The following is a 27,418-nucleotide window of genomic DNA, read 5'->3' on the forward strand; positions in this document are numbered from 1 at the left end:
TTGTTTGTGAAAAATTTAGTATTCACGCAACCCTATTATAGAGGATGTTGCGTGCTCTCACGCACATAAAGGACGAAATTTAATCAAGTGTAGATTGCGACATGAGGGACGATAGGTCGATTTGTATTTGCAGCCAATTTCGTACAATACACCAATTTATATGTCAACAATTATTTTTAATGATTAAAACATGAAACGTTAATGAAAATAATGTAATAAATCATTATTGAGATTTTGTAAAATGTTTTCGATGAGACTCGTGTACATACTCGTATATACGTTGATGTCGCAATTTCAAATAGAATAGATTATTCCTATATCCAGAACACTGAAGTTCATCTTAAAGGACGTGCTCATTATAATATCAATTGAAACCAGCTTCCAATTCATCGTTTAAAACGATTGTCCCAAGGATGGACAAAAGTTCCCAAACTTCTCAAACTCGCCTGATCTATTTTGTTCGGTCCCCAAACTTAGGGTGACAGATAGTAAAAGGCAAGTTTGGCCGTAAATTCGGCTTACTCCTCTAAAAGTGTCACGCAGTAAGTTTTGAAAAGAAAAAGTTTTAGTCGTATGATACGAAGAAGCGACAGTTGGTGGATTTAAAAATACAGCAATGCTTCCCAATTCTTAGACAATAAAGTCAACGAAAGAGCTATCACACTTCAAGTATCTTTTGAATAAAGATTTAAGAAATACTTTAGGATAATCGTCTTTGAATAATATGAGGAATATTTTCGTATAGTAAATCTCGGTTTCTCTGAATACTTATTCTACATAATGCAATGTATATATATATATATAAAGATACATAAACTAATTTATCATCAACACAACCGACCATTACCGACCAATGAACATAATAAAAATTGATAAACGAGAGATAAAAGTTAATTAGAGCTTCATTTCATATTTGAAAAAATATTAAAAATACAAGTAAAATTTTATAAAAATTTCAACTGTAACAGTTATTTCACAATAGTAAATAATATATTTCAATACACTAGTACATAAAAATGAAACAAAAATTATGAAATATCGTGAAACTAGTGTTGTTTGCACGAGTACAATAGACCAGATAGCGCCATTTATCAAAATTAACAAAATATATATATGTTTTAGATATTTTTATTTATTTTTACATTCATTGTTTTTTAAATGTATTTATTTGATTAGACTTTTGTGTATATTGGTATAAATGATCAAAAAGCTTTCAATAACCCTTCTCCTGTCCTGTGTTGGACATATTATGCTTCAGGCTTATTGTCTAAGTATTGTGTTGGCTACTTGGATATATATTATTATCAGGTTTCATGAAAATCGCTTTCAGATCGACGCTTTTTTATTATTTATTTTCAATTGTTGTCAAATTTTAAGTGTTCATATCAGCTGACAACATACACTGGCAATGCAAGACTCCAACTATGCGTCAATGCTATTCTTGTAACTTGGCGCACTTATATTTTAAGTCGAAATCTGTACTGATATTATAAATGCGAGTGTTACTCCGTCTGTCTGTCTGTTGCTCCATCACGGAAAAACCATTAAACTCCAAGAAAGGATAAAGACTATTTTTTATGTCGAATAACGGCCGAATCACCCCTAAAATGCGAGTTAAGCCGCGAGCGATCGCTAGTATATTATAAGTATATGATTGAATTAAACCTTTGCTCCTTTGTTATTAGTAGTACCGTTTGGCCGCAATTACTGAAGTTCTAGATTCAAAGGGTCAGATCAATAAATGTTATTGAGAAATTCTCAGTAGTAGTTCTTAATCTAGAAGTTATATATATATATATAATATTTTAGAGTGGTATTGTATATGTGTTCAAAAATATGTCCAAATGAGTTGTCGAATCTCTCTTAGAAATGGCTGACAAATATTTTTATAGATGAATTACAATACAAAAAAAGGATAAAAATGTAAAATTTAAGAAAATTAAGATTAAATAAATACAAAATTATTTATATCGACTGAAACAAAATAAATGGAAAATACCACTTCATATCAGGGTATATACTAAACACTAGACTCTCTATACTGTGTTTAAGTTTAACATTGGAATAGTCTGTTGATATGAAAATTCTTTGTATATTTAAATTCAAGGAACTCATATTATGAAAGCATTTCGGTAAATGTACAAATAAAAATGTAACGCGTATGCACATTTTCAAACTGACTATTTTCCTTTGAATATTGTGTTAAAAACATACACCCCTAGTGAGTATTGTAAGAAATATCGACCTGTAATTACTTATGTTGTGTATTTATATAATTCACAAGTCGTATCAATATAGCAAGACTTTATATAGTATATCATAGTGAATTTAAAATTAATTTACGACATATTTATAAATTGTAACTGTACTAGCTTTTTATACTTACTGTTTTTGTTTTTATTTTTAATCTTGGTAGGGCTGTGTGCAAGCCCGTCTGGGTAAGTACCACCCACTCATCAGATGTTCTACCGCCAAATAGTAATAATCTGTATTGTTGTGTTCCGGTTAGAAGGGTGAGTGAGCTAATCACAGGCACAAGTGATATAACATCTTAGTTTCCAAGGTTGGTGGCGCTAAGGTGATGTAAGTAATGGTTAATATTTCTTACAGCGCCTTTGTCTATGGACTTTGGTGACCACTTACCATCAGGTGGCCCATATGTACGTCCGCCAACCAATGCCATAAAAAAAAATCTAAGTTTGCACTTAAAACTAATACAGACACATTAGTTTTAAGTGGAAACTTAATTGATTTATGTTTTTTTATATTTGTTTTTTACCATTAAGTGTAATTATAATTTATTGTTTCACTAATAAATAAATAAATAAAATCATAAAATAGTATTTTAATTAAATACGAAGAGAGTGGTATGTTAAGTACTACCTGGTGTACTATAATCCCTGTAATTATAAAATCATTTGACTTTCAACGGCCAGTCTTTACTACTGAGTCTTGAGTCTAGTTGAAATTTGTAACATAGCTTTATTTTATATAACAAAAATATGCGCTAAGAAAAGATTTTTGGCAACGCAACATATTATAATAAATAAATATAAAAATTGGACAACATCACATACATTACTCTGATCCCAATGTAAGTAGCTAAAGCACTTGTGTTATGGAAAATCAGAAGTAACGATGGTACCACAAACACACAGACCCAAAACAACATAGAAAACTAATGAACTTTTTCTACATCGACCCGGCCGGGACCTGAACCCGGGACCTCGGAATGGCACACCCATTAAAATCGTTGTACACACTACTCGTACACTACCACTGAGGTCGTCGATCATATTGAAACATATTAAAATTTTAGAATACTTATTTTATCCGTATAAAGTCGGGACAGTCAGATTGCATTATCATTGAGTTCATTTTGTTCTCATTGATAAAATAAAACTACAAAATATTTACAAATTCTTCGATATCTAAGACCAGTTTAATTTGCATTAACCACTGCACTAAACGAACATCTTTATAAATCAAATGCGTTATGTAGAAGCGATTCCGATAGAACCCGACAATTTACGACTATAAATTTATTGGAACGCGTCCGGCCAGAGCATGGGAGCAAGGATTCGCATAACTTACCCTAGTAATGGCCTACAATCGAACATACATACTTATATATTTTACGGCGAAGAAAATAAAGACCATTTTGACGATAAATGTGATATATTACTTTTTAGCTGTGTATCGTGGCTTTTGGACTGAAAGTATTATATTTAAATAAAAAATTCTATGTTGATTAGAATATATTCAAATAACTATTGTTCATTAATATTTGTATTAAATAATGAGTAATAATAATAATCTGTGGAACAAATATGTCAGTCACACTTTATTAATATTATCCATTCTTTTTTGACGACCATTTTAATAGAGAAACTATTAATAAAGATCATGTTATTAATATTAATATTTAAATATACTATTAAAGAAAATATTGTTAAGTAGATCAATTAATTTATACTAATCAATGAAACAGAAACATTGAATCATATACCTTGGTGTTAATACTTCTCGTTGTTTTGGTCAAGTTTTGAAGGGTGAGTGAGCCAGTACTATAGTGAGGACATAACATTTTAGTTCCCAAATCCAGTCCGCCTAATTATATGACATTTATACATATATCTTTCTTAAAATAAAACGAAGAATATTAGATTATTAACATGATTAAGTAAGCTTGAAGCCCAAGGAAGGACATACGTTAATACACAGGTAAAACCACGGCCAACTAGTATTGCAAAATTATATTGCTGTATACTTTGTCCGTGTATCAGGACTATTTTTATTATGAAAATATATATTTAAACTTAGTGTATAACAAAAATAAAAATATTTATTTTACCATTGTTTTAAAATTTCATAAGGTAATGTTATCAAACATTACATGTATATTGTATATAATAACGACTGTATATTGTTTTATCATCATTTTTATATGCATGCAAATATCCTTACAATTTTTAGAAAAGTCGTTTATTAATGTCGTAGCAGTCGTAGACATTTGCTACGCTGTCGTAGCTCTGCTACGAATTGGAGCATTTGTTATTCATCCGTGACAATTACAATATTTATTAAATGTGAATCTTTTGGCAAAAATCCCAATAACTAATTGTCCGGGGCTTAAATTACCGGTCCTCTGGATCTGTGGCCTTGAAGCTAGACAGAAGACCAACGACCAACAGAAGGCCGTGAGATTAAATATATATGAGGTAGATAATAAAACCTATCAATGTTAAAAATTACCCACAATATAAAATAACTTTACGTACACGCTACCATTAATCAAATCATGCTACTATTTTACTTGGTGGTAGGGTTTTCTGCAAGCTTGTCTGGGAAGGTGCCACCCACTCATCACATATTTTACTGCCAAGCAGCAATAACTAGAATTGTTGTGTTCTGGTTTGAAAGGTGAGTAAGAGAGGTGCCAGTGTAACTACAGACACGAGGGGTATAAAGTCTTAGTTCCCAGAGTCAGTGGTGTATAAGCGATATAAGTTAAGCGTAATATTTCTTAAAGCGCCAATATCTAAGAGCAATAACCTTTTCTCACTATATTTCTCTGTTTTAATATAATATGATAAATCAAAAGTTCTCTCACGACTTAATTCCGTCGATTTAAATTATTTTCATCACGATCTACATATTTTAACCATTTATAATTCTTATTTAAATTAAAATTAATTATTCAATGTAACGCAATTAAGTGAGAAATATTAAATACAATGTACGCATTCATTAGGAAACTTGTCCGTTGAAAAAAATAAATAACTGTGTTTAAAGGCGACCGTCTTAGAGTTATTAAGATTCAAGAATTCTGAGAGACGCTGATTCTTTGTCTGTTAGTTATTTCGTTTTATAAATTACTAGCTCGTTCAGAAGGATTTTTATTTTTTCCTTGAATAATTAAGAAGATAAATTGTTCTTTTTTTAAAATAAAGCTCGTTCGGTTTATTAAAGGCTTGTATTAAGTACACACAAAGTAAGAAATAAAGCGGTAGTACTTGCATTGTTGAAGATTTGTTTATTAATTATTTATCTCAAACAAAAAGAATAATTTGAATGAAGATAGTTACTATCTGTTATTCGTCTTTTTAAAAAAGGTATTAAGTTATAATAATCTATTTTACAAAGTATGTACTTTTTAAATTATTATCTATTATTTGAAACAAATAATATAAAAAAATATCTAATTTAACGATTAAATTGATTAAAACAACTATAAAATATGAAATCTCCAATGAAATATGTATAAGAAATTTGATACAGAAATGTTTAAATTTTTTTGAAAATAGTAATATTTACATATTTTTATATAAATATGTTGAGTAAGTATACATATTATTTGTTTACACACTCAAATTACTACTCGTTAATGTATTTTTTTTTATAATATTGTCACGGCATAAGTCAATGATACATAATCATTCGGCCATCACCAAGGAATTACTTAATGTAACTTAACACTTTTTTTAAATAAACTACTATATCTGATATTTCAATAAATACATCATAAGTCTTTATTATATTAAAATGCTTTTAGTTATTATTTCTAAAATAATAAATATGCTTTTTATTTCAGCAATATTTATTAGCACACAAGTATGTTCACGTACACAAGTGTAAAATGTTTTACTTTTATCTAAAATCTATTTATCACGTGGAATTGTTTTTCTGTTTAAGTGTATTGGCTCCACGTTAATAGATTGAGAAGGTGAGACGGCAAGTCTTGTAAATAACAATACAATACCTTTGAGTTGTTACATTACGTATACTTTGATGATAATATTTACTGCATCACACTTTATTAAAATCTTTAGAAGGACTGGTATATTGGCTACCATGTATTGGTCATTGGTCGCCACTGTTCTAAGAAATTAACAAAGTGATTTTAACTATTTCTTATATCGCCAATACGTCACCAACATTGGCAACTAAGAAGTTTTGGTCATTTTGTCTGTTACATTGATTCACTTAGTCATCAAAATGGAATACAAAAGTACTAAGTAATGTTTGGTGGTAGAATAAGTGATGTATAAGTAATAACTGCCCAGAAGAGGTTGGACAAAAGCCTACCACTAAGTATATTTTAAATTACACCAAAACATATATACTATATATAGGAATATCTTACGTGTTGGCGTTAAATAAAGTTCATTATTTATATATTTATATTTCAGTAAATGAATTGTAACTATTATATTAAGTATGGGATGTTTATAAATCGTGATATGAAAGAAGTAGAGTGAGAAGAAGAACAAAAAAAAGACGACGAAAACCTGGGAAACCTGATTGGAATGAAGTTGTTTTCGATATTTAATAATGAATACTTAATAGAAGCCATGAAATACAATTGTCATTAAAAACCAAACCAAAACAATAACCAAAAATAGCTTGTTATATTAAAGCGTATATATGAAAGAGATGGAGAGACAGAGAAAGAGAGAGGAAGGTCGCCTGGAGAGGGCATACGCTTTTTCCTTACGTAACGATATCTGCCAGTTCACTCCAGTGTAAGCTACGTGAAAGAACTTCGTTCTAATTACATGCAACACCTTTAGTAAAATAAGTCTGCATTATACCTTAAAGCAGACCTGAACACTTGTAAGGCTGAATCATATGCTAATCAAGAGCATAAATTACTTGTAAAATCCTGTAAAACGATAAAGTCCTCTCTTTTAAAAAAGCTACTTTGGATTGTATTCCACCACTCTTATTTGTATATTGGTAGACAATTATGTAACAGATTAACACCCGATAAAACAGTAAAAGCTTGTAAATGTCTCACTGCTAAGCTAAGACCTCCTATCTCTTTGAGAAGAAGATTTTGGAGCATATTCCACCACGCTGCACCTAGCCGGGTTGGTGGATATATATATGCCAGAATTTCGTTAAAATTCGACACATGCAGGTTTCCTCACGATGTGGTGAAGAAAGTTCACCGCCGAGCACAACATGAATCATAAACACAAATTAAGAAAATTCAGTGATGCTTGCCTGGGTTTGAACCCGCAATCATCGGATAAGATACATGCTTTCTAACCACTATCCATCTCGGTTCCTACCTACGTATCTGACACATGAGAATTTAATCATCATCATCAACCATAAACACAATTTAGCGTATAATTCAGCAATCTTTAGCAATGATACCACCAGCGACCATATAGCCATCTGTGTTAGCCGTCTTTTAACTACTTATTCTAGGCTATATTTAGTAAATTGAAATTCAATTATTTCAATAGAATTCATTAGATCGAACATGAGTTTATTTCATATAGGGAAACTGAAGTGTAATGGATAATTGTGATACTGGTGACTACATGCAAATCTGTGCGGGTATGAACTACCCACACACCAATTATCTCATAGCGTATTGTGTGTGGGTTAGTGTAATTAGAGGCATATATATAGAGGTATATTACATATGGTGGGCGGTACCTTGATGATATAAAAGGTGGTTTATATTTATAGCAGTAAAAATGTTTCAAGGCGAATGTATTCTTAGTAGTATGTGCATTTTTAAAATATCTTTTATATTATAACAATATATTTAAGCTTAAACTTGAATTTCTTAACACAATAGTAGCTATAGTAAACTTTAAAATAACACATACACCACGCTGTGTGCGTGACACACACACATTTACAAATAATAGTTTCAAGCGATGTATATTTTTCTTTGTATTTTTATGTCATTGCATTTTAATTTATTACATTTATAAAGCTGACGGTACATTTATTTAGAGCTTACACATAACGCTATTTACGCTTTTAATGTACCAGTTAAACTGGCAACACATTGGATTAAAATTATATCGCTATACATGTATTTGTTTAGATATTTCCCATAACAAACGAGGCCATAATATTAACGATCTCAATCAGACACAATACGATATCCCCTAAGGAAAACGTCAAGACAAATTTGCATGCTTCATTAATGCTTATCTCAAAAGTGCCTTATCTCAAATGACTGCTTCGTTGATTTAGTGGCTAGATATGAGGCCCAAAATCCCAAGGTTCTGGATTCAAACCCCAGGGCGGGCTGATAAAAATTAACTCGAAATTCTGACGAAAAATTGTCAATAATAGTTTGTATTTTAAATCGTAAAACTACTAATCTAAATGAACTAAAACCTTATTATTACTAACAATTCTCCGTTCACAATGTCTTGAGATATATTTTAATATAGCGGTATTTACAACTTTACGGTACTTTATATATATTGACTATAACTGGTTCTGCTTAGGCGGATCAATATTACGAAACCGTAAACGTCTATCCGTTTAGAATAATCTTTGCGCAAGAGCTCGTAAGAACAACTTCAGTAAAGTATATTTTGATTTCATTTAATCTTCTTAATTGTTAAAGAGCTTGCAAAAGCCTCCTTGATTAATGTTTATTTTATTTTAATAGCTAATGTACTTAGAAAAACGTAGCTAGTGCTGTTAGGTTAGAGATTGGTTGAGAAATTACGTCATAGTAATTGAACACGGGAAATATCCTCGCAAGCAGTTATAATATTTCTTTAAACATATGCAATTAAAATAATAGCAGCACTTAGCCACGATTTCGTTCGCGTGTTATGAGTATTTTATTTCTAGTTTCCGTCAGCGGCTCCGCCCTTGTGTGTGCTGGGGTTTTAGTAGTCTATGTGTTTAGTGAGAGTATAAGCTATCTCTGTTCAATTTTTCATCAAAAACATCGAGTTGTTTTAGCGTAATTGAATAACATACTTCCCAAATACACAAACTTTTCATTACAAATATGTTGATATTTGATACTCATTGTAATAACTTATAAAAAAAATACAATTATTATGATGTTGATATTATGTATCTTTGCTATTTTATTATTGTCATTTCTGTACCGTGATCTTAAGAATAAAAAAAATAAGGAATAAAGATTTTAGTAGGATTATTGTAAAGGATCATACTTTATGCTAAATTAATAAAAAATCCACAATAATAAATGTTTAATATCTATAGTAAATATGTTTAACGATGACTGTGATATCCTAAAAACAGACTAATAACGAAGACAACCTACGCAACATATTTTATAGGGCACTAAATCCTGTTCTTTCTGAAGAGCGAGAGTGTAATTAAGTCAGTATGGGTCACGTCAGTCACGAGCTCCAACTCCAGCGAAAATCTGTTGCTGTTTAAATATATTTTATTTGTTCGACTCAAGATTCATTCCGTTATAATATGGATAAGCTATCCACTACCCCAATTAGGTAGCAATATTTGAATAAGGAACGCAATATAATTTCCGGAAATGGTAGATAATAAATGGATTCAAAGTTTATTGGTCGTGTTTTTGCCTCCAAGTAAGTTACGGCCAGCATAATATATCATTGATTATTACTGAATAATATCCAGTAAAATAATATATTATATTATAGATGTTTGTCGCAATAAATACAGTACTATTGTACTTCATATCGTTGTATGATAACTTATCCCAATCGAATAATTACTAAAGGTGAACAAACCATAGAATTACATATTCCATACAATTTTCACACTTTTCCAGTAAAATACTCAATAAATTTAAACAGTTCAATGTTAATTCCAAAGTTCTGAAAATAACTTAACGATATTTTAAAGAAAAATTAAACTTAATATCATAGTTATTTATTTGTCTTTAATTCTGCTGTGATTGAGATAGACAATAGAATTACTTATATGTCATGGATATTTGTTGAATCCTTACAAATCTGTGGATTGTTTCCTCCATACAGTTATAGCCTGTAAATGGGCTAAGGCCTCTTCTCCATTTCAGGAGAAGTTTTGGAGTGTATTCCACTACTATACTCTACTGCGAGCTGGTGTATGTACATGTGGCAGAATTTAATTGAAATTAGTCACGTTCAGGTTATCTCAATATGTATTCCTACAAGGCAGAACACGAGAGGAATTATTTACAAAAATTAAGCATACGATATTCAATCATCGGTTAAGATGCATGCGTGATAGAACACTGGCTCTCATACAATTGAAAAACCAATGAATAGTCAAGATATTTACACACACGTAAAGTTTTCCTTCGGAAGAGTTACAAACGGTAATCTTAAACATTGGAAACAAAAAGGTCATAAAAAAAACTTTATTTTTCGTACATTAAAAAGGCATATATTTTCTCGATTCGAACCTAATACGGAATCTGTTTGCCGAGTGTTTGCCAAGTATTTGCCAAGTCGGATATAGATTCATCCGATATTTTCATGCATCGAGTTGGTAAGAGTCAGCTGAAAACTTCGCTCATAAAGATGTCGACCATCTTTATTCAGATCAAATTTATGACCAAATGTCAGAATGATTTCATTATTATATTTTTAAACCAAACTTATATAATAATGACTTACCAGCTTTGACATTGTTTATGGCCCATTTCTTTGAAATGCAGAGCGTTACTGAGACTCAAACTTCGATGGATACTTAGACCAGACTAGACTCTTGATAAATTATATGGAACAAACGTTTCATAAACACCAAATACACAAGTTTGTGTAAATCAATAAATAAACAAATATGTCATATGGACTCGTAGTATAAAAATTGAAATCTGACATCTCGAGATCGGACTAGAGCTTAAGAGCCTAAATAAGATTCATCTCGTTTCGAAAATAGTTTTGCAAAAATGTTTAATTGTCAAAAGCTTGCTTTGCACTGTTATATTTTTAATCGACGGGTTTAATGAAGAAAAGCGGCACGGCACGAACAATTACCATATTTATACAAAATGTAATAATTACTTTGATAATGACGCCCTGACTAAATTTGAAAGGTCTCAAGTACGTAAGCAGCATAAGGCACAGTAACGTTTTCAATATATTCTGGTTTTTCCTTACATGACCAATCTCTTGGATGTTATGTACCTAGTGCATGAGTACAACAACTCACTCATCTATCAAACCCCAACAGGTCCTGCTGTTTGTCGGAAGAATGTATGATGACTGCGTGGTACCCAAACAGGTATTGCACAAAGCCCATACCTCAATTCTATATCTTATTATTAGACTTTATAAAATGTATCATATATCATTGTTATAGAATCGAATTGACATAAATTTGAATTTCTTATTAAGATTGACATTATATACATAAAGCGTGAATAGCGCAATGGTTTACGGGTCGCCTAGCGATGTAAAAGTCGCAGGATCGATCCTGACTCGTTGGGCTATTGTCGTACTCCTAAGGCAAGTGATGAGCTTAAAGGGAGGGGTAAATAAGGAATATTAGTTATCTTTCAATTAATATGTGGCATTGCTAGTATTATTTTAAAAATATACACAATATTATCTGTGATTGATATATTTATCTATTTTATGAAATTGTATATAATGTTTGATGAATGTTTCATATTTACAATTTGCATTTCATGATTTTTTCTTGTAATAAATAACGCGAAAGCCTTAAAAATTGTACAAGGCTTACTAGGGATGATGAAAAGTACTTTTAAGGGATTAATTTTATTTAAAATATTTTATTTCATATTAAGACTTACTGTTGAAAATAATTCAGTGAATGATATTTAAATCGAATATGAAATACGAACGAAGTGAATCTATGAAAAAATATGTTTTCATTTATTATAAATTTAATGTAATTATAAAAACAGTATTACAATATAAGTACTCTTAAATATATCTTGAGTGACTATGAAAGAACTTGAAGTTTCATTAATATAACTTGTTTCTGGAAAACGCTCGGAGCTACATCCCTGGTGGCATCCAATTTTATTCTCTTGAAACCGTGCAATTTTTCAAGAAAAATTACTGTTTTACCTGACTCTTAGATTTGATTTTAAAAGTCAGTTATGAGTCTGGTACAAACAATAAATCCATATAAAGTTTATTTGATATATTTTAAGGTATTGTTATACCGGCATAACTGCTTGAGGAGAAATCATTTCATTGGGTATTGCATATAAAAATGTAGATTTAAATTATTGTATCACCAATAAATTAAGTCAATATTGAATGAATTAGGATTCGATAGGTGAGCAATAAATGTCGTGGAGAATAGAGTTGGGGGTAAATGATGATGTGCGATACAGAGCCTAAATGAATATAGCATTTAATTGCATGCAAATGATTATTATTATTTATTATAATGAATGTAATTTTATTGCTATTAAATCCGAAAAAACAAAAATGTTACTATACCCAACGTTTCACCACAGTTAATGTACGAATTGATGACTTTTAATACCTACGACCTTTTTATTTGAATTTAAATGTCTTTACTAAAGAGTTTTAATAATGCTAAAAGGTCAACTAATAAACAAATAGCTTAAATACAAATATAATTAATGAATATTATTTTGTGAAATTATAAATAAATGCTAAGAGCGTCGCGTAATTAAACTAAACATTAAAAAAAATAAAACGTAACTCATCAAAATATAATTAAAGTAAAAAATGTACGTACATAAATATTTCGGAGTAAAATATTTAATGATCACCGTTTGACTTATATAAAGTAAAGATCTCATGACACTAAAATAAAATTTTCGGTGAACCAAATAAAAAGTAAAAAATTCATATAATATTTGCTGACTACCTAAAATTCGACGAAATGTGCTATAAGTACTATATATTATATAAAGAAACTAGATGTGCCCGCGACTTCGTGCGCGTTGTTTGAATTTAAGTTATTTGGATATTGTTGCGTGATTTTATTTGGATTCTATATAATAATTCTAAAATAAAAGTAAGTTACTCCTTCTTACATACGCTATCTGCTAGTTAAAGTCCCGTCGAAAATTGCCAGCCAGCCAGCCAGACAAAAATTGTAAAAAATGTTATTTTGGTATATGTACCGTGTATACATACATATGTATTTAGTAAAAATGGGTTATTTTAATATTACAAACAGACACTCCAATTTCATTATATGTATAGATTAATTGATATATAGAAACAAAATTAATAACAATATACCTAATTCAAACAATCAAGAAGCAAAGACAGAGCTACTAGCATAGTAAAGTCAGATCAAAAAACCGCATCTATTATTGAAACAGTAAAGCGAACATCGTAACTTCGGAACACGGTAACATAGAGGTTTTTGTACAGCTATAAACGCAACATAAACAAGATCACGTAATAAACTAAAAACAAGAACGGTGTTCCCGAGAAAAGTATATAATGGAATATATATTTATAGATACAGTCACGAGGCATCGGCCAATCTCACTTCTCGAATATATAAGGTAAACAATCATTCTAATCTCGAAAAGTTTTTACATCAACCAAGCGAAAATTTGTCTTTTTCGCGAGAGACGCGGCCTCGAGATTATCAGCTACGCCAGTTCTTCCATGATTTATACCACAAAATTGCGTTGCAATAGGCTTCCCCGGTCCCTTCTTTCGAAACTGCAGATAAATCAAGCCGTACTCACTAGATGGTGATTTATACGCTGTTTTATAAATCTATTGCTTCTATAAAACTTGGTGCTTCTGAATCTACCTTCGGAAATTGCATATTTATGAATCAGGATAAAGGAGTCGTTGGAGCTGCGTGAGTTACCTACACAACTGTAATGAAAATTGTTTTCCAAGTCATAGCTTCTTATAATGACTGCTTTATCGTGTTTGTTGCCAGTCAATCTAAGTTTAAGATACAAATTAATTCTTTTTTTTTATAATTTCAAATAAGAAGGCAGTTGGAAAAATAGGGACCTGAATATGACGTCTTAACCTATTAAATTGCCACACTTGTTTAACTGTGAAAATACGTAGATAATAAAGTTCTTTTTTTCCAGAATTAAGTGTACAGAAGAAACTAAAATATTAACATAAGCTTAATATATGTATTTTAATCTTATGATTTACGTAGTATATTTAATCATTGGAAATATTATACCTTATGGTATAAATTATTTTCATATATAAATAGAAGCGCAATCCGACTTATCTATCCCAACTTCTAAAGTATAAAGTTGTAAGCGAACAAAGTGAGAAAGACGTTTTTACTGAGCTGAGACTTTGTCCATTGTCGAGTCCGATATTTTATCGAAAACTAAGAAGGATCATTAAGACGTGAGACCAAAAAAGTTGATTCTTTAAAAACTTTCCTTGCAAAAACGATAGTATTCTTTTCGTTGCTACTATTATTGACCTTATAAATGAGATATTATGCTTTTCTTTGTTACTTCCAAAAACACATAATTTTTTGTGCTATAACTTATTTAGAATAAATATTCTTTTTTGACGATTTTTTATTTGTTTAAAAGTGGAAGGCGGCCAAATCAGTTCTAGACCGAAAATTGCTTCCTGCTAATGTTTAATGGTGATCATCGCCCATGGACTTTGTAATTAACTACCATTCCAATAAAATATTAACCAAAGGTTCTTTCTTGATGTTCATGCTTGGGATACTCATCCCACTGAGCCGAACAAAGGAAACCCCCTTTTATCGGCTATGACGCTGTCAAATAGAACGGGAACAATTCAGGAAAAAAAAAACATTTTTAACACCGTTAATAGGCTGGTAACCTTGGAAACTGATATGATTTGTCCTTTGCGTCTGATCCATCTAACCAGAAATATGCTAATACTTGTAGTTTCGTATTTGACGGTTGAAAAGATGCTCTCACAAATGGGATTGCACGAGACTAATAACTACGTGTAATATATTTATGGTATAATTGCAAGCCATGGCAAATAACACAGAGCTGGTTGCGTTTAAATAAATGTTGGCTACTTGATCTTGAGCTAGGCATTGAAGAAAAACACCAACATGAAGTTCCGTTACTTGTGTTATCAAGCAATGCAGCTTCACAACGAAACCTTGACCAGCGTGGTACGAAAGGGCAAAGAGATATCTGCTAAGCATTGGGATTTACTTTACAAAAAGATCATCGAAAAATGAAATCCACAAATACAATTTCAATTCAAGATAAAATTTCGACACTTAGGCTATTGGAAACCAACGTTAGAACAAGTCAAGAAGTCTCTTGGGTGCATGGAACACTTGAATGAATTCTCGCATGCATGGAGAAGTGAGTACAGTTCAAAGATACGCGATAAACTTTTGTCGTTACTGCTACGTAGGCAATTTGTCTTCGTATAAGAACTTCGGTATCAAACTTTGAATTAAATTTTCAATCTTCTATTTATGAAGGTGAAACCTGTATTATTTTTTATGTTATTATAATTAATTTTCCTCGATAATGGTTTTTCTTACATGAATTTAAATTTGAATATTTAAACGAAACAAAAAAAAGGTGACATAAACTTACGTACAGACAAAAGATCAGATTTTAGGTGTCCAGTAATCATACGTATAGAACGTACATGAAATTCTATATATTTAATGTTGCGTTTTGTTATAAAACACAAGTCCAAACATTATTTTCTCACTAGTAATGTTAAGACTTACCTTTACAAATCTGAATGTCACATATCACCTTCCTTAAACTAAATAAACTTATCAATGTTAGATGTATAACTAAATAGATTATATTGACTGTGTTCAAGTTGTCAAATCAATCGATTTGATAAAAACGATTTGACCTTGAATTAATAATGAATGATTTTGTAAATTGTATGATTAACTTACATAAATTTCTAACAAATAATTGATCTCCTTCTTTTAATTCTTAACATAATTGTTATAAATGAATTATCGCTTGACGAATCGGGCATACAAACGTAATTCTAAAGAATTAATGAAACAATTCTAGTTGCAGAAAGCCTAACAGCAATATTGCCATTTCCCTAATATATTTTCAGGCGAGCATTTACAAGATTCCCCTGTACCGCCCATTACTTTACACTAAAACTAATTTAGATTTAACGTTCAGAAATAACCACAATTACGTATTTAGGTACCAACGATGGAAATGTTTTAAACAAACAAAATGTGTTATCTTAAGTGTTATTGTCTTGATATTCGCTTAAATAATGACTTTGACTTATTCTAGGGTCTAACGGCATACCTATTTTCCTAGAATTCAACGCTGAATGTAGCGAAGAAATTCCGTTTTTAGTAACATTTTATTTTAAGCGGAATTTCATAAAGGAAAATTTTAGCTCAAACCATTATAGCAAATGTGATAATTTTTTTTTTCTATAGGAAAAAAAGTCATACAGGTAAATAAACTACCTGTTTCGGGAATAAAAGTCTCAGTTTACTGTAAAAAATAACCATTTATTACGAAACCAATGATTTTGGAACGAATCCTAAACATTCCTTATGTTTATAATCACTAGTGGTCTATTCACTCGAATCACTGCAAAACTAAATTATTACTAATATGATAAAAGAGGAATGTTATCAGGATTTCCTTAAATCGATTCTACATTTCAAGGGACGCCAGATAACTACATAAGTCTGGTTTGGTTGTTATTACATCTCACTTAAGAAACGCGATGACTTTTGCAGAGGGTATTTTATATTTCCTCATTTCGATTGTCGATTCACCATCAGACCATTAATCAATAACCCTCTCGATAATTCTAGCATTCGGTGTTTTTGTACAAAATATTCTTTATACAAGAAGGCTCATAAAAGCACTTCTGAACCGACATATTACAGTGTTGAATTAAATTTAAAGCTACTACCGGTTCGGAAAGCAGATTCCACCGAGATAAACCGGCACGAAACTCAGTAGTTACTCTTTTTCACTATTTTAAATACACTTATTTTGTTTATATATCCTGTCTAAAAGTCAATAAATAATGAGTTCTTTTTTATCTTTAATAAAATTTAATTTAATTTAGTATTGAGTAATATGCCTCATCTATCAATTTGCTTTAATTATTTAATAGACCAGGTTTAAAAATAGCTGTGTAATCTTATTTTAGAAGCGAATACCGTGCACCAACTACTATTAATTCACTTATAATAAAATAAATGTGTTTTTTTGTATAATAACATATGGTGATAGACTAGACAACTATTTTGACTTCATGGTGGTAAAAATGTTACATCTAAAAATGCTCTAGGGTATTAGAGCATTTTTAAGTAACAATCAAGAGACATCATGATATGGAATAGGGTCAGAACTGTATTTATTAAATCATACATTAACCAAAAATAGCTACGATATAAGTTTTTTTTTTATGGCATTGGTTGGTGGACGAGCATATGGGCCTCCTAATGGTAAGTGATCACCACCGCCCATAGATAAAGGCGCTGTAAGAAATATTAACCATTCCTTACATCACCTATGCGCCACCCACCTTGGGAACTAAGATGTAATGTCCCTTGTGCCTGTGATTACACTGGCTCACTCACCCTTCTAACCCAACCACTAATTTTACGATTAACAAATAAAAACCTTTATCTCTAAGCGCGTTTCGTTCTATTTTTCTTTAAGCTAACGTTTCGTTTGTCCGAATGCAAATGTGCAAGAAATAATTACTTTACCATAAACTTATGCGACATGCTAAGGTAAAGAAATTTCAAGCTGAACACGCGAGAGAATTAACGACAAAAAAGTAAAATAATTACAATCCACACTATCGTCACGATCATGTTTTGAATATTATGGTTGTTCTAAATTTAAACTGACGACGTCTTTTGATATTTTAAGATTTCTTAAGTGAATAATATCGTGGCTTAATAGACGAACGCCATCTATTTACAACAGAAAAGTAATTACTTAGTGAGATGGCTTTGTGAAAGCCTATCTGGGTAGATACCACCCACTCATCAGATATTCTACAGCTAAACAGTAGTCCTCAGTATTGGTGTGTTCCGGTTTGAAGTGTGAGTGAGCCAGTGTAATTACAGGCACAAGGAACATAACGTCTTAGTTCCCAAGGTTGGTGACGCATTGGTGATTTAAGGAATGGTAAATATTTAGCGCCATTGTCTATAGGCGGTGGGACCATTTACCATCAGGTGGCCATTTGCTCATTCACCTACCTATATCATAAAACAAAACTCTATTATCGATAGACAGTTATTTAATAGCATAAGTGTGACCGTAGCTTTATAAGTGACGTAGCATATGCTTCGATTTTGCAAAATCACGTAAGAGTTAACTCTCTTTATACTCAATCATACGTACATATATTTATATATACATATCCAGCGTGTTACTTTTTAATAAATAAATATATCAATTGAAACATTGGCGATATAAACAATGAAACACATTTACGTATTCAAAATAATATTAGTTATAACTCACCCAAAAAAAGTATTCAATATTCCATGATAATATGATCAACGTTTTTGCTGTATTTGAGTTAAACGTGTTGGCCGCTTTGGAACCAACATAACGACATTTTTTGGCCAAATTAGAGAGATAGAAAAAAATAACTTAATTGCGTTCAATTACAAATATTATAAATTTGACAAATACGTGCAAAATAGAAAGAAATTTTAAATGCCTATCTTGTCATATTCATTATCTTCACATATCATATCGTTTCATTTATAATAATCTTTTTTAAGATTTGTTGAACACAAGTGACGGGATTTCATCCGACAGACAGGTTTCCTCACGATGTTTTTCTTCACGAAAACAAAATGAATTAGAAACATTTTGTATGTAACATGAAACATACTTACTTAAATTATACTTGGTGATTTTAACATGCACGTATTCTATCCAATGAGCTTTAGTTTTAGAATAAAAAACAATTGAACATTAATAAAATAAATATCGATTATTTTGTTTTGAACAAATAAAAATGTAATGTCTCGTTTAATTAAAATTCAGAGATTCGTTTCAAGCATTTAAACATTCACTTTTTATAATTTAACAATTTTTTATGTAATTCAGGTAAGCACTGCTCGTAGAAATTGTTTCCTCATATTACCAAAACCCTGGTGAAGTTTTTTGGAAATCTTGGAAAACAAGATGTTATATTCCTTGTACCCGATATGCTGGCTGCTATGAGTATTGCTGTTTGGTGGTAGAATATATGTTGAATAGGTGGTACCCAGACGGGCTTACACGAGTAATGTACGTAAGCTAAACTGGAGCAACGTGATGGAAACAACTCCAAGTCTTAACCCTAAGGCCTCTGCCCAATTGTGGAACATTTACGGATTGTTGTATTCACAAAAAAAAATTACGCTGAATGAAGAACTCAAACGTATAATAGGTTATTACATAAGATAGCAATACGAACTCACATTAAATATACGAAGGCTTCCAAGGTCCCAGAATAGCAATTCAGCCCGATCGTTGTTTTCATTTCATCCCGTCATTTATCCGTTATAATTTGTGAAATAAAAACGGACCCCTTTGTATATCTTATTTTTGCTGTATTGGTATATTTTTCTTACCTCAGAAGGAAATTGGATGATTAATTTGGTTTTTTTTTTTTTATTTGATATATTGATCTTACTTGTTGATAATATCGCTCACATTTTAGTGGTTAAATAGCCTATGTCTTTCTCGGTGTTTAAAATTTCTTCATATGTAATTTCGTCAAATTTTGTTTTGTGATTAGGCCGTGAAAGAGCAATAGATAAACAGACAGACAGAAGTACTTCCACAATTATAAGTTTAGATTAGGAAAAATAGAACACCAGATAGTACGTGATCACCACATTCTCTCCATAATAATTGACGCTGTAAGATATATTAATCATTGCACCGTCTTACAGCGTGTCCTTTACAAACCTTGGGAACTTAGAAGTTATGTTCCTAATTCCTGTAGTTATACTGCCTCACTCACCCTTTAAACCAGAATACAAAAGTACTAGGTAGTACAGGTTTGCTGTAGAATAAATAATAAAAAAGTGTAGGTACTACCCACTCATCATATTTTCTACCGTCAAACAGCAATAAAATGTACAATAAATTGTTCGATAGTAACGCATACTCTAAGGAGTTTTATGAAATTCGATTTAAAGCAAACTTGAACACAAAAATATAACTTCGGCTACTTTTTTATGCCGCGAAGAAGTTACTGGCGACGTCTAGTAATAAATAAAAAAAAATGAGTTGATATGATAAATCCACGATTCACGTTAAATAAGCTCCAAAACTTATCCTGAGATACGAACTTATAATCTGTCACTGTGATTGAAAACTCATTAAAATTTTTAATGGACTTTCCCCTAGTTAAAGTTGTTGATCGTGCAATATGTGCATAGCGAATACATTGAAACTGGTGAAAATTAAACAATATTTTACGTAGCATGAATAAATTAATTTAAAACATTAAACTAACTCCCCGACTGCACATTAAGCTACTTTGAGATTATACTAACTCCAGTTTTAACAGTGTCTTGCAGTGTAAATATATAACGAGCAATAAAATTTAAAGAAAACTGCCTTTAAATATACTTTATTTAATATATAATGCTTGTAGTAAAGTGAGTCTGTAAATGTGTGACAGGCTATAACTCCACTCTATTTTTAAGCAGAAAAATGCATGTTTCCTATGGATGTTATCGTTCACTACCGATTGGTCCCGGGTTTGAACCCACACTCCCGAAATTTCACACGTTCCAGCTACTTGGTATTATCGCATTTACATATTTTATGTACTTTACTTTACTTTACTTTATACTTTTATTGTACAATACACAGAGAAAATAAATAAATACAACATAAATCCAGCCTTAATAAAAGAGGCGTACAATTTTGGCGTCCTTATCGCTACACAGCGATCTCTTCCAGGCAACCAACGGTACCTAGTTTATGTACCTAGTTTCCATATGATGATTGTGTTTTCCTAATTGTTATTTTTTTATTATTAATATTTATTTCATTTTTTTTATTAATATAAAAATAGTCGTTTTTTATTTGGATAAACTTATTCCTTAATTTATTATTATTTTAACATTAAGGTTAAACATATTTTCATTTTAAAATTCAAAACGTTATTAAGAAACGATTGGATACTAACAGTTTACGCTTTTATGTATATTCGTTGAAACGATCACGTTCAAGTCATATAAAAAGAAATAAAACAAAAGTTTATAAAAAAAACGAATCGTCGCCCGCGGCTTCGTTTGCGTTTGAGGAGTTAGTCTTCAGTAGTTAGGCATGACCTTCAAGCTTCATACCAAAAAATGTTATAAATCGGTTCAGCGTTTTGGCTTTGAAAGACCAACAGACAGATAGAGATACTTTTGTATTTATAATATTTAGGTTTATGCATACATTGAAACGTCAATAATTTTGTCGATGGTATGATTTTGACGTATGACGTACTTCCCTTCTCGTATGGGCCGCGGTAAGGTGTGCATTGTTAGTGCACCGCGCTTCGAAATTAACTCGTGTAACGGACTATTATCCTTCTCCTGTAACATCACCATTCTCTTGGCTGTATTCTTCGAGTGTGTGAAGACCAAGGGAGCGCTCCCAAGAAGAACGTGCCGCGTCCAAAGTAAGAGCCCAGATTTTGAGGTAACAACTCCCCCTTTTACTCAACTACATACAGTCCACTTATCTCTCGCGCGTACAATACTTGTTTTTTTGTTTTCTAACCATAAAGTAAGTTCTTCATATTAAATAACTCAACACCTGACTTATCAAGTTAAAGAAATCTTGAATACATATCACGTTAATTTGAAATATAGAACATAGTTACAGTTTAATCAATGCACATTTCAAGCTATTAATAAACAAACACTGTAAAGAAAATAGAATAAAAATCACCTAGTCTGAATATTTTACAATATTTTTATTGGCGTTTATATTTGTTAAGTGATTCCTGGGATTCATGAAGCAAAAATATACTTTAATCGACAAACGATAAAATATAACCGGTTACATCCGGTTTCTACCAACACACGAACACTCGTTTATTCACAGGCATATGACTTCCAGCCATGCTAATCAACTTTAATATTCTTCATATCGTTATTGACTGAAGTTGTCTTACCGATATCTTCAGATATATTTATTTTTAGCGAAATTATATAAACTACCTAAAAAACAACAAATTACAAAATGACAATGTTAACTGTCAGAACAACTGCGATTTCAAATTTGAATTGATCTTAGGTGATAATCGATGTACATATATATTTTCAATCTGCGTTCAAATAACGATTTTTTTTTATGTAATATATAGGCGGACCGGCAAATGGGCCACTAAAGGTTAAGTGGTCACCACTGCCCATAGACAATGGCACTGTAAGAAATATTTTCCATCCCTTAATTTGCCAATGTGCCACCAACCTTGGGAACTAAGATGTTATGTTATGTTGTGCCTGTTACACTGGCTTACTCACCCTTCAGACCGAAACACAACAATACCAAGTATCGCTGCTTGGCGGCAGAATATCTGATGAGCGGGTGGTACCAACCCAGACGGGCTTGCACAAAGTCCTACCACCAAGTGAGTACTGTAAATACTCGATTCATTCTTTCATCACCACAGCGAGATTAATTATAAACTTAAATGTATATTTAAATTCAGTGGGATTCCTCAGATTTCTATCTGCGATCCTAGATGATCCACTCGATGTCACCGAAACCATCTCTGTCTTGTGCTCTTAAACCAAAATAAAAACAATATTATATAACAATATAATACATTTCAACGTATACATACATTAAAAACTTTTTATGCAGCGGCTTAAAATTTTATATCATAAATGATATTTCGAATTTCAAATAAAATCCTGTATTCATGAGACTTGCAATTATTGAACATTATTTAATACTGTCTTATTAATGACGGCTTGAACACTTTTAATCCGAGCTTATCATTAATGCACGTCTGTATTTGTAAAATAACTTTTCATTATTACCTCTCTCACATAAGGTACGTTATCAGACCATTTCGCGCTTAATATTCATTAAAAAAATTATTAAGCTGAGGATTACTTGACGAATTTTAATAATAAAACGAGAATTTATACTTAAAGTAGTATATGGTTAATTATAATTAATTTTGGAGTAAATAATCGTAGTCGGTATATATCTGACGTAACTTTGTATTTTAAATGATGGAATGGAGTAACTACCGTGCTTCTTGTCGTTTCTTCACGGAAGAATCTACATTCCAAACCGGTGGTATATTCACTTAATATAGTTTTGTGATTTGACGATTCAAAAGTGCTTCATTTTGATTAATAAAAACACGACGACTTTATTTATTCAATAATCACTTCGATCATTAGAAGTGATGAATGACTTATTACAAAATATTACAAGTAAGATATTTGAACCTACTTCAATATAATTATGATATTAAAAAAAAAAAAAAAAACTTTAGAGTAATAAAATAAAATTGAAATTGTATGAAGATTTTGATTGCAAATAGACATTGTATTAAGACCGTCTAGCAAATGGCACTTTTTTATTTATTTTATTTCAACAGTATAAGTCCTCGACGTTAGATAATCGAAATCAAACCAAAGTTTGTTTATAAAAAAAAAAGAAAATGTGTTTTAATTTCTCATTAGTCTCGCTTTGATCTTGATTATATTTCATTCGATACAGCGTATAATTTACAATGCAAATGGAACAACACCGTATCAACGTAAGAGATGAAAGCGCGTCGCCTGGGACGGCAGCATGCAAAACAGCGATTCAAGCGCTCATCAGCGACACGGCGCTCTTGGGAACGCTTTGCTTTTTGAAATTGGAAGATAGATTTAAATTCAGAGATGAAGAAATTAGATGTAGTAAAACATTTGTTAGGGGTTTCGGTTGAGAATATTTGTACAAATCATTGGCGTCTCCAAGGATTGCTTGTGATCAGTTTATTGGTATCCAGGTACTTTCTTTAGGGACAGTTGGTTCTCAAGCATTCTTAGGGAATTTCATTACTTGATTGATACCAATTCTAAATTCAAATATTCACCATTAAAATATTCAGACATGGATTAACGTTTACAAAGTTCAATTATGTTTTAAGAAATAAAACAAATGATTACGTCGACTAAGTCAATTTAATTAAAGTCTAATCACATTATAAATAACTTAGTCTGTTTTCATAGTATTAATTTAAAGTTGTTTTTATTGATAGCAAGGAATGATAAGATAGTACTAAAATATTTAATTCAAAGGACATATCTTGTATAGGCGCCTTGAGTAAAAATTCAAGGTCAAGTTTTCGTACACCGTTTCTATATGTAATTTCTATTTAATTACTTTGCAGTATCGCTTCACTTACAAGTGTAATTCTTTGCAAAAAAAAAATTGCAACTACACATACGACATAAATCACCAATTACATAACGTAATATCTCAATGTCTTCTTCTTCCATACTTCTCTGTCGGACGTAATCTCACAAGTATCATTCTTTCTAACCATATCGTCTTTCACACAATCCATCCATCGTTTCTTTGGTCGTCCCCTACTTCTATATCCATCCACATCCATTCTCGAAACCTTTCTCACAACATGGTCCTCATTCCTCCGCATAACATGCCCATACCAAAACAGCCGGCTTCCAGAAGGCTTCTCGGTTACCGGTGCCAATAAATAAAAAAATAAATATAAAATGTGTAAATGTCTTTTAATTATAAAATATCAAGATGACAAATTCAAATATAGAAAAATGTTTGACAAACTTCTGAAATTGTAAGGAAAGTGCTATATTTATGTCAAAAGTTAAAAAAAAAACCTAGGACAATGCTCTCATCATCTTCAATAAGGTTTTAGGCAATTGCGTATTTATTGTAGGCCTAAGGTTAACTCACAGTGGATTTCACTTAGACCTTGAATTTACCTTTTACGGAACATTTTATGTTAAGTAATAAAAATAAATTAGTTAACTTGAGATTTATAGTCTTACCTAGTTCTGAACGAACTGTAAAAATAAATTATATTGTACCGTAATTCTTAATTTAAATAAACACACTCATATGTTTTTTATACTAAATTAAAATAATGAAGCAAAAATTTGAAAAAAGGAGGCAGTATTTTTCTAAATAGCGTAGAAAGTCGTGGTTCTGAGAATTATCAAGAATCGAGGACAGCGATTTATGATACAGATTCATTCTATAGTAACAACAGTATTTCGTTTCGAAACTATTATTATTGACGAAAAATTTTAGCAGTCATACATATAATAATAGTTGTTAGCCGCAGATTCGCATTTTAGGCATTGATTGCCAGGGAATAAAAAAGTCCTAAGTCGTTCCTTGGGGTTCCTGCATACCAAATTTGATCAAGCTCGGTCCAGTGGTTTGATCGTGAAGGCGTAACAGACAGACAAAATTACTTTCGCATATATATTTCAGTATAGGTTACGAAAATAAATTGCTTAAAATAAATAAACCTTTGTACAAAATAAATGTTATGTTAATAGTATACAAAAATAGGACCAAGTTAAATTCGCTCTACATTCATATAAGCCGACATTATCGGGATTTTATAAAGGAAACATTTTCATTTAGCCATAACGATTCAACCGTGGAACTTCACAAGCCATGAGTTGAATTAGAAAGGAAGCTACGAGATTTTATGGTGACTGTCTCGGGTGAGATTTACAATAAAGTCCGGTTCATTGATGCGAAAATTTCTCACTTTTGATACTTAGCCACTTGCAATTGGTACCATTTTGGTTTGCAATGTCTTATGCTTGGAACGATCTGTGGGTAATGACTCACAAAACATCGGGTTAGTGTGTTCCGCCCGTTTATCTTAGGCCGTCGGCGACATTAACTTGATGTCACGAATGACGGCTTTTTCGGATGCTTTTCAGCAAGTTTTTCAACGTAATTTTAGTATTAATATATTATTACATTATATATATGATATTATCCCTTCAATGAACAATTTTTTCAAACTTTATGTACGTACGTTTATCATATATTTAATAAGCCTACCGTTCTTTGTATGTGTAAGAGAAACATTAATCTTGTTTGCATGTCGGAAAAATAAACAAAAGAAAATCATCATTATCTCTATTTTATTATTCATTAGGCTAAAAACTATTAAATGAATAAATCAACTTACCGTTCCTAGCAGTCGTCGCGACGGCGACACCGAGGATCGCAGCAGACGCGATAAACCGACACAACGCCAGCGGCATGATGATCTCAATCATCACATCACATCACATACACTATCACTATCTCGATTTATGGCTATCACGTGTGCCAGAATCACACATAATATTTTGCCAGTGTTTCGTGGGTTAGAGCAAAATCGCCATCACTGTAATGTTCGAAGCGCGGTCGCCATTACAGTTGTCCAACACTGATTTTATTATCCCGCGTCACAGATTATGTAACGCTTGTCAATTTATACTGATAATATCGTATGATTCTTATTTATTGTTATTCATCCTGTTATCTCTATTAAGAAGTTATTTCACACTTCAAGGCATCTGGAACAAAAGAAAATGAGAACATTAATGTAATAATACATAATCATTGTTATACGTACGATATATTTTATCGCGGGAGAAATTAAGAAAACACTCCTTTTTTAAACCTTCTTTAAAATCTCTTTAAAAGAATAACCGGCTGAAGAGAATTCAGGCAAAGTCATATGTATACGTCAAAAAGAAAATAGTACAGAAGAAACAAATATAATATCGAATATGCAACATCGAAACGTAATTATAAACCTAATTTATTACGCAACGAATTTCCGTATTTGACATGGCTCGAATGTAAATAGTGCATTGTCGACGTCAGACGGCCAAAATTCGAATTTCAATTCTGAACGAACGTGCAACGTACGCGTCAAATGAAAAGCGTTCTGATAGAATTGCGATTTGAAAATTCGAAATAGGAATATCAAATGTTTTGACTATAAACAGACAATAACTTTAACTGAACGGATTTGCTTTTTATTGATGCTAATTCAATAAATTAATAAGGGTTAAAAACCCATTTTATACGCTTATTGAAAAAGTAATGGTAAGTGAATATTATAAATCACCGTTTTATCTAAACATACGGTGTTTTCTGTGATCCTGGTATGTACAATTATATTCAAAAGAATAAATAGTTTAAGATAAAATTTAATCTTGTATATAATATATATAATTTAACATATTA

General features: G+C 31.3%; 1 protein-coding gene across 1 annotated transcript in view; it reads right to left on the reverse strand.

Moving 5' to 3' along the window:
• The window catches only part of LOC125070897 (hemicentin-2), a 220,935-nt gene extending 194,324 nt beyond the window's left edge, over positions 1 to 26,611 (reverse strand). The window contains exon 1 of the mRNA XM_047680904.1: positions 26,367 to 26,611. Coding sequence (XP_047536860.1) covers positions 26,367 to 26,457 — 91 coding nt within the window. The 5' untranslated portion in view covers positions 26,458 to 26,611. The remainder of the gene's footprint in view (positions 1 to 26,366) is intronic.
• Between the last annotated feature and the right edge of the window lie 807 nt (positions 26,612 to 27,418).

This window comes from Vanessa atalanta, chromosome 18 (assembly GCF_905147765.1).
Source record: "Vanessa atalanta chromosome 18, ilVanAtal1.2, whole genome shotgun sequence".
Lineage (NCBI taxonomy): Eukaryota > Metazoa > Arthropoda > Insecta > Lepidoptera > Nymphalidae > Vanessa > Vanessa atalanta.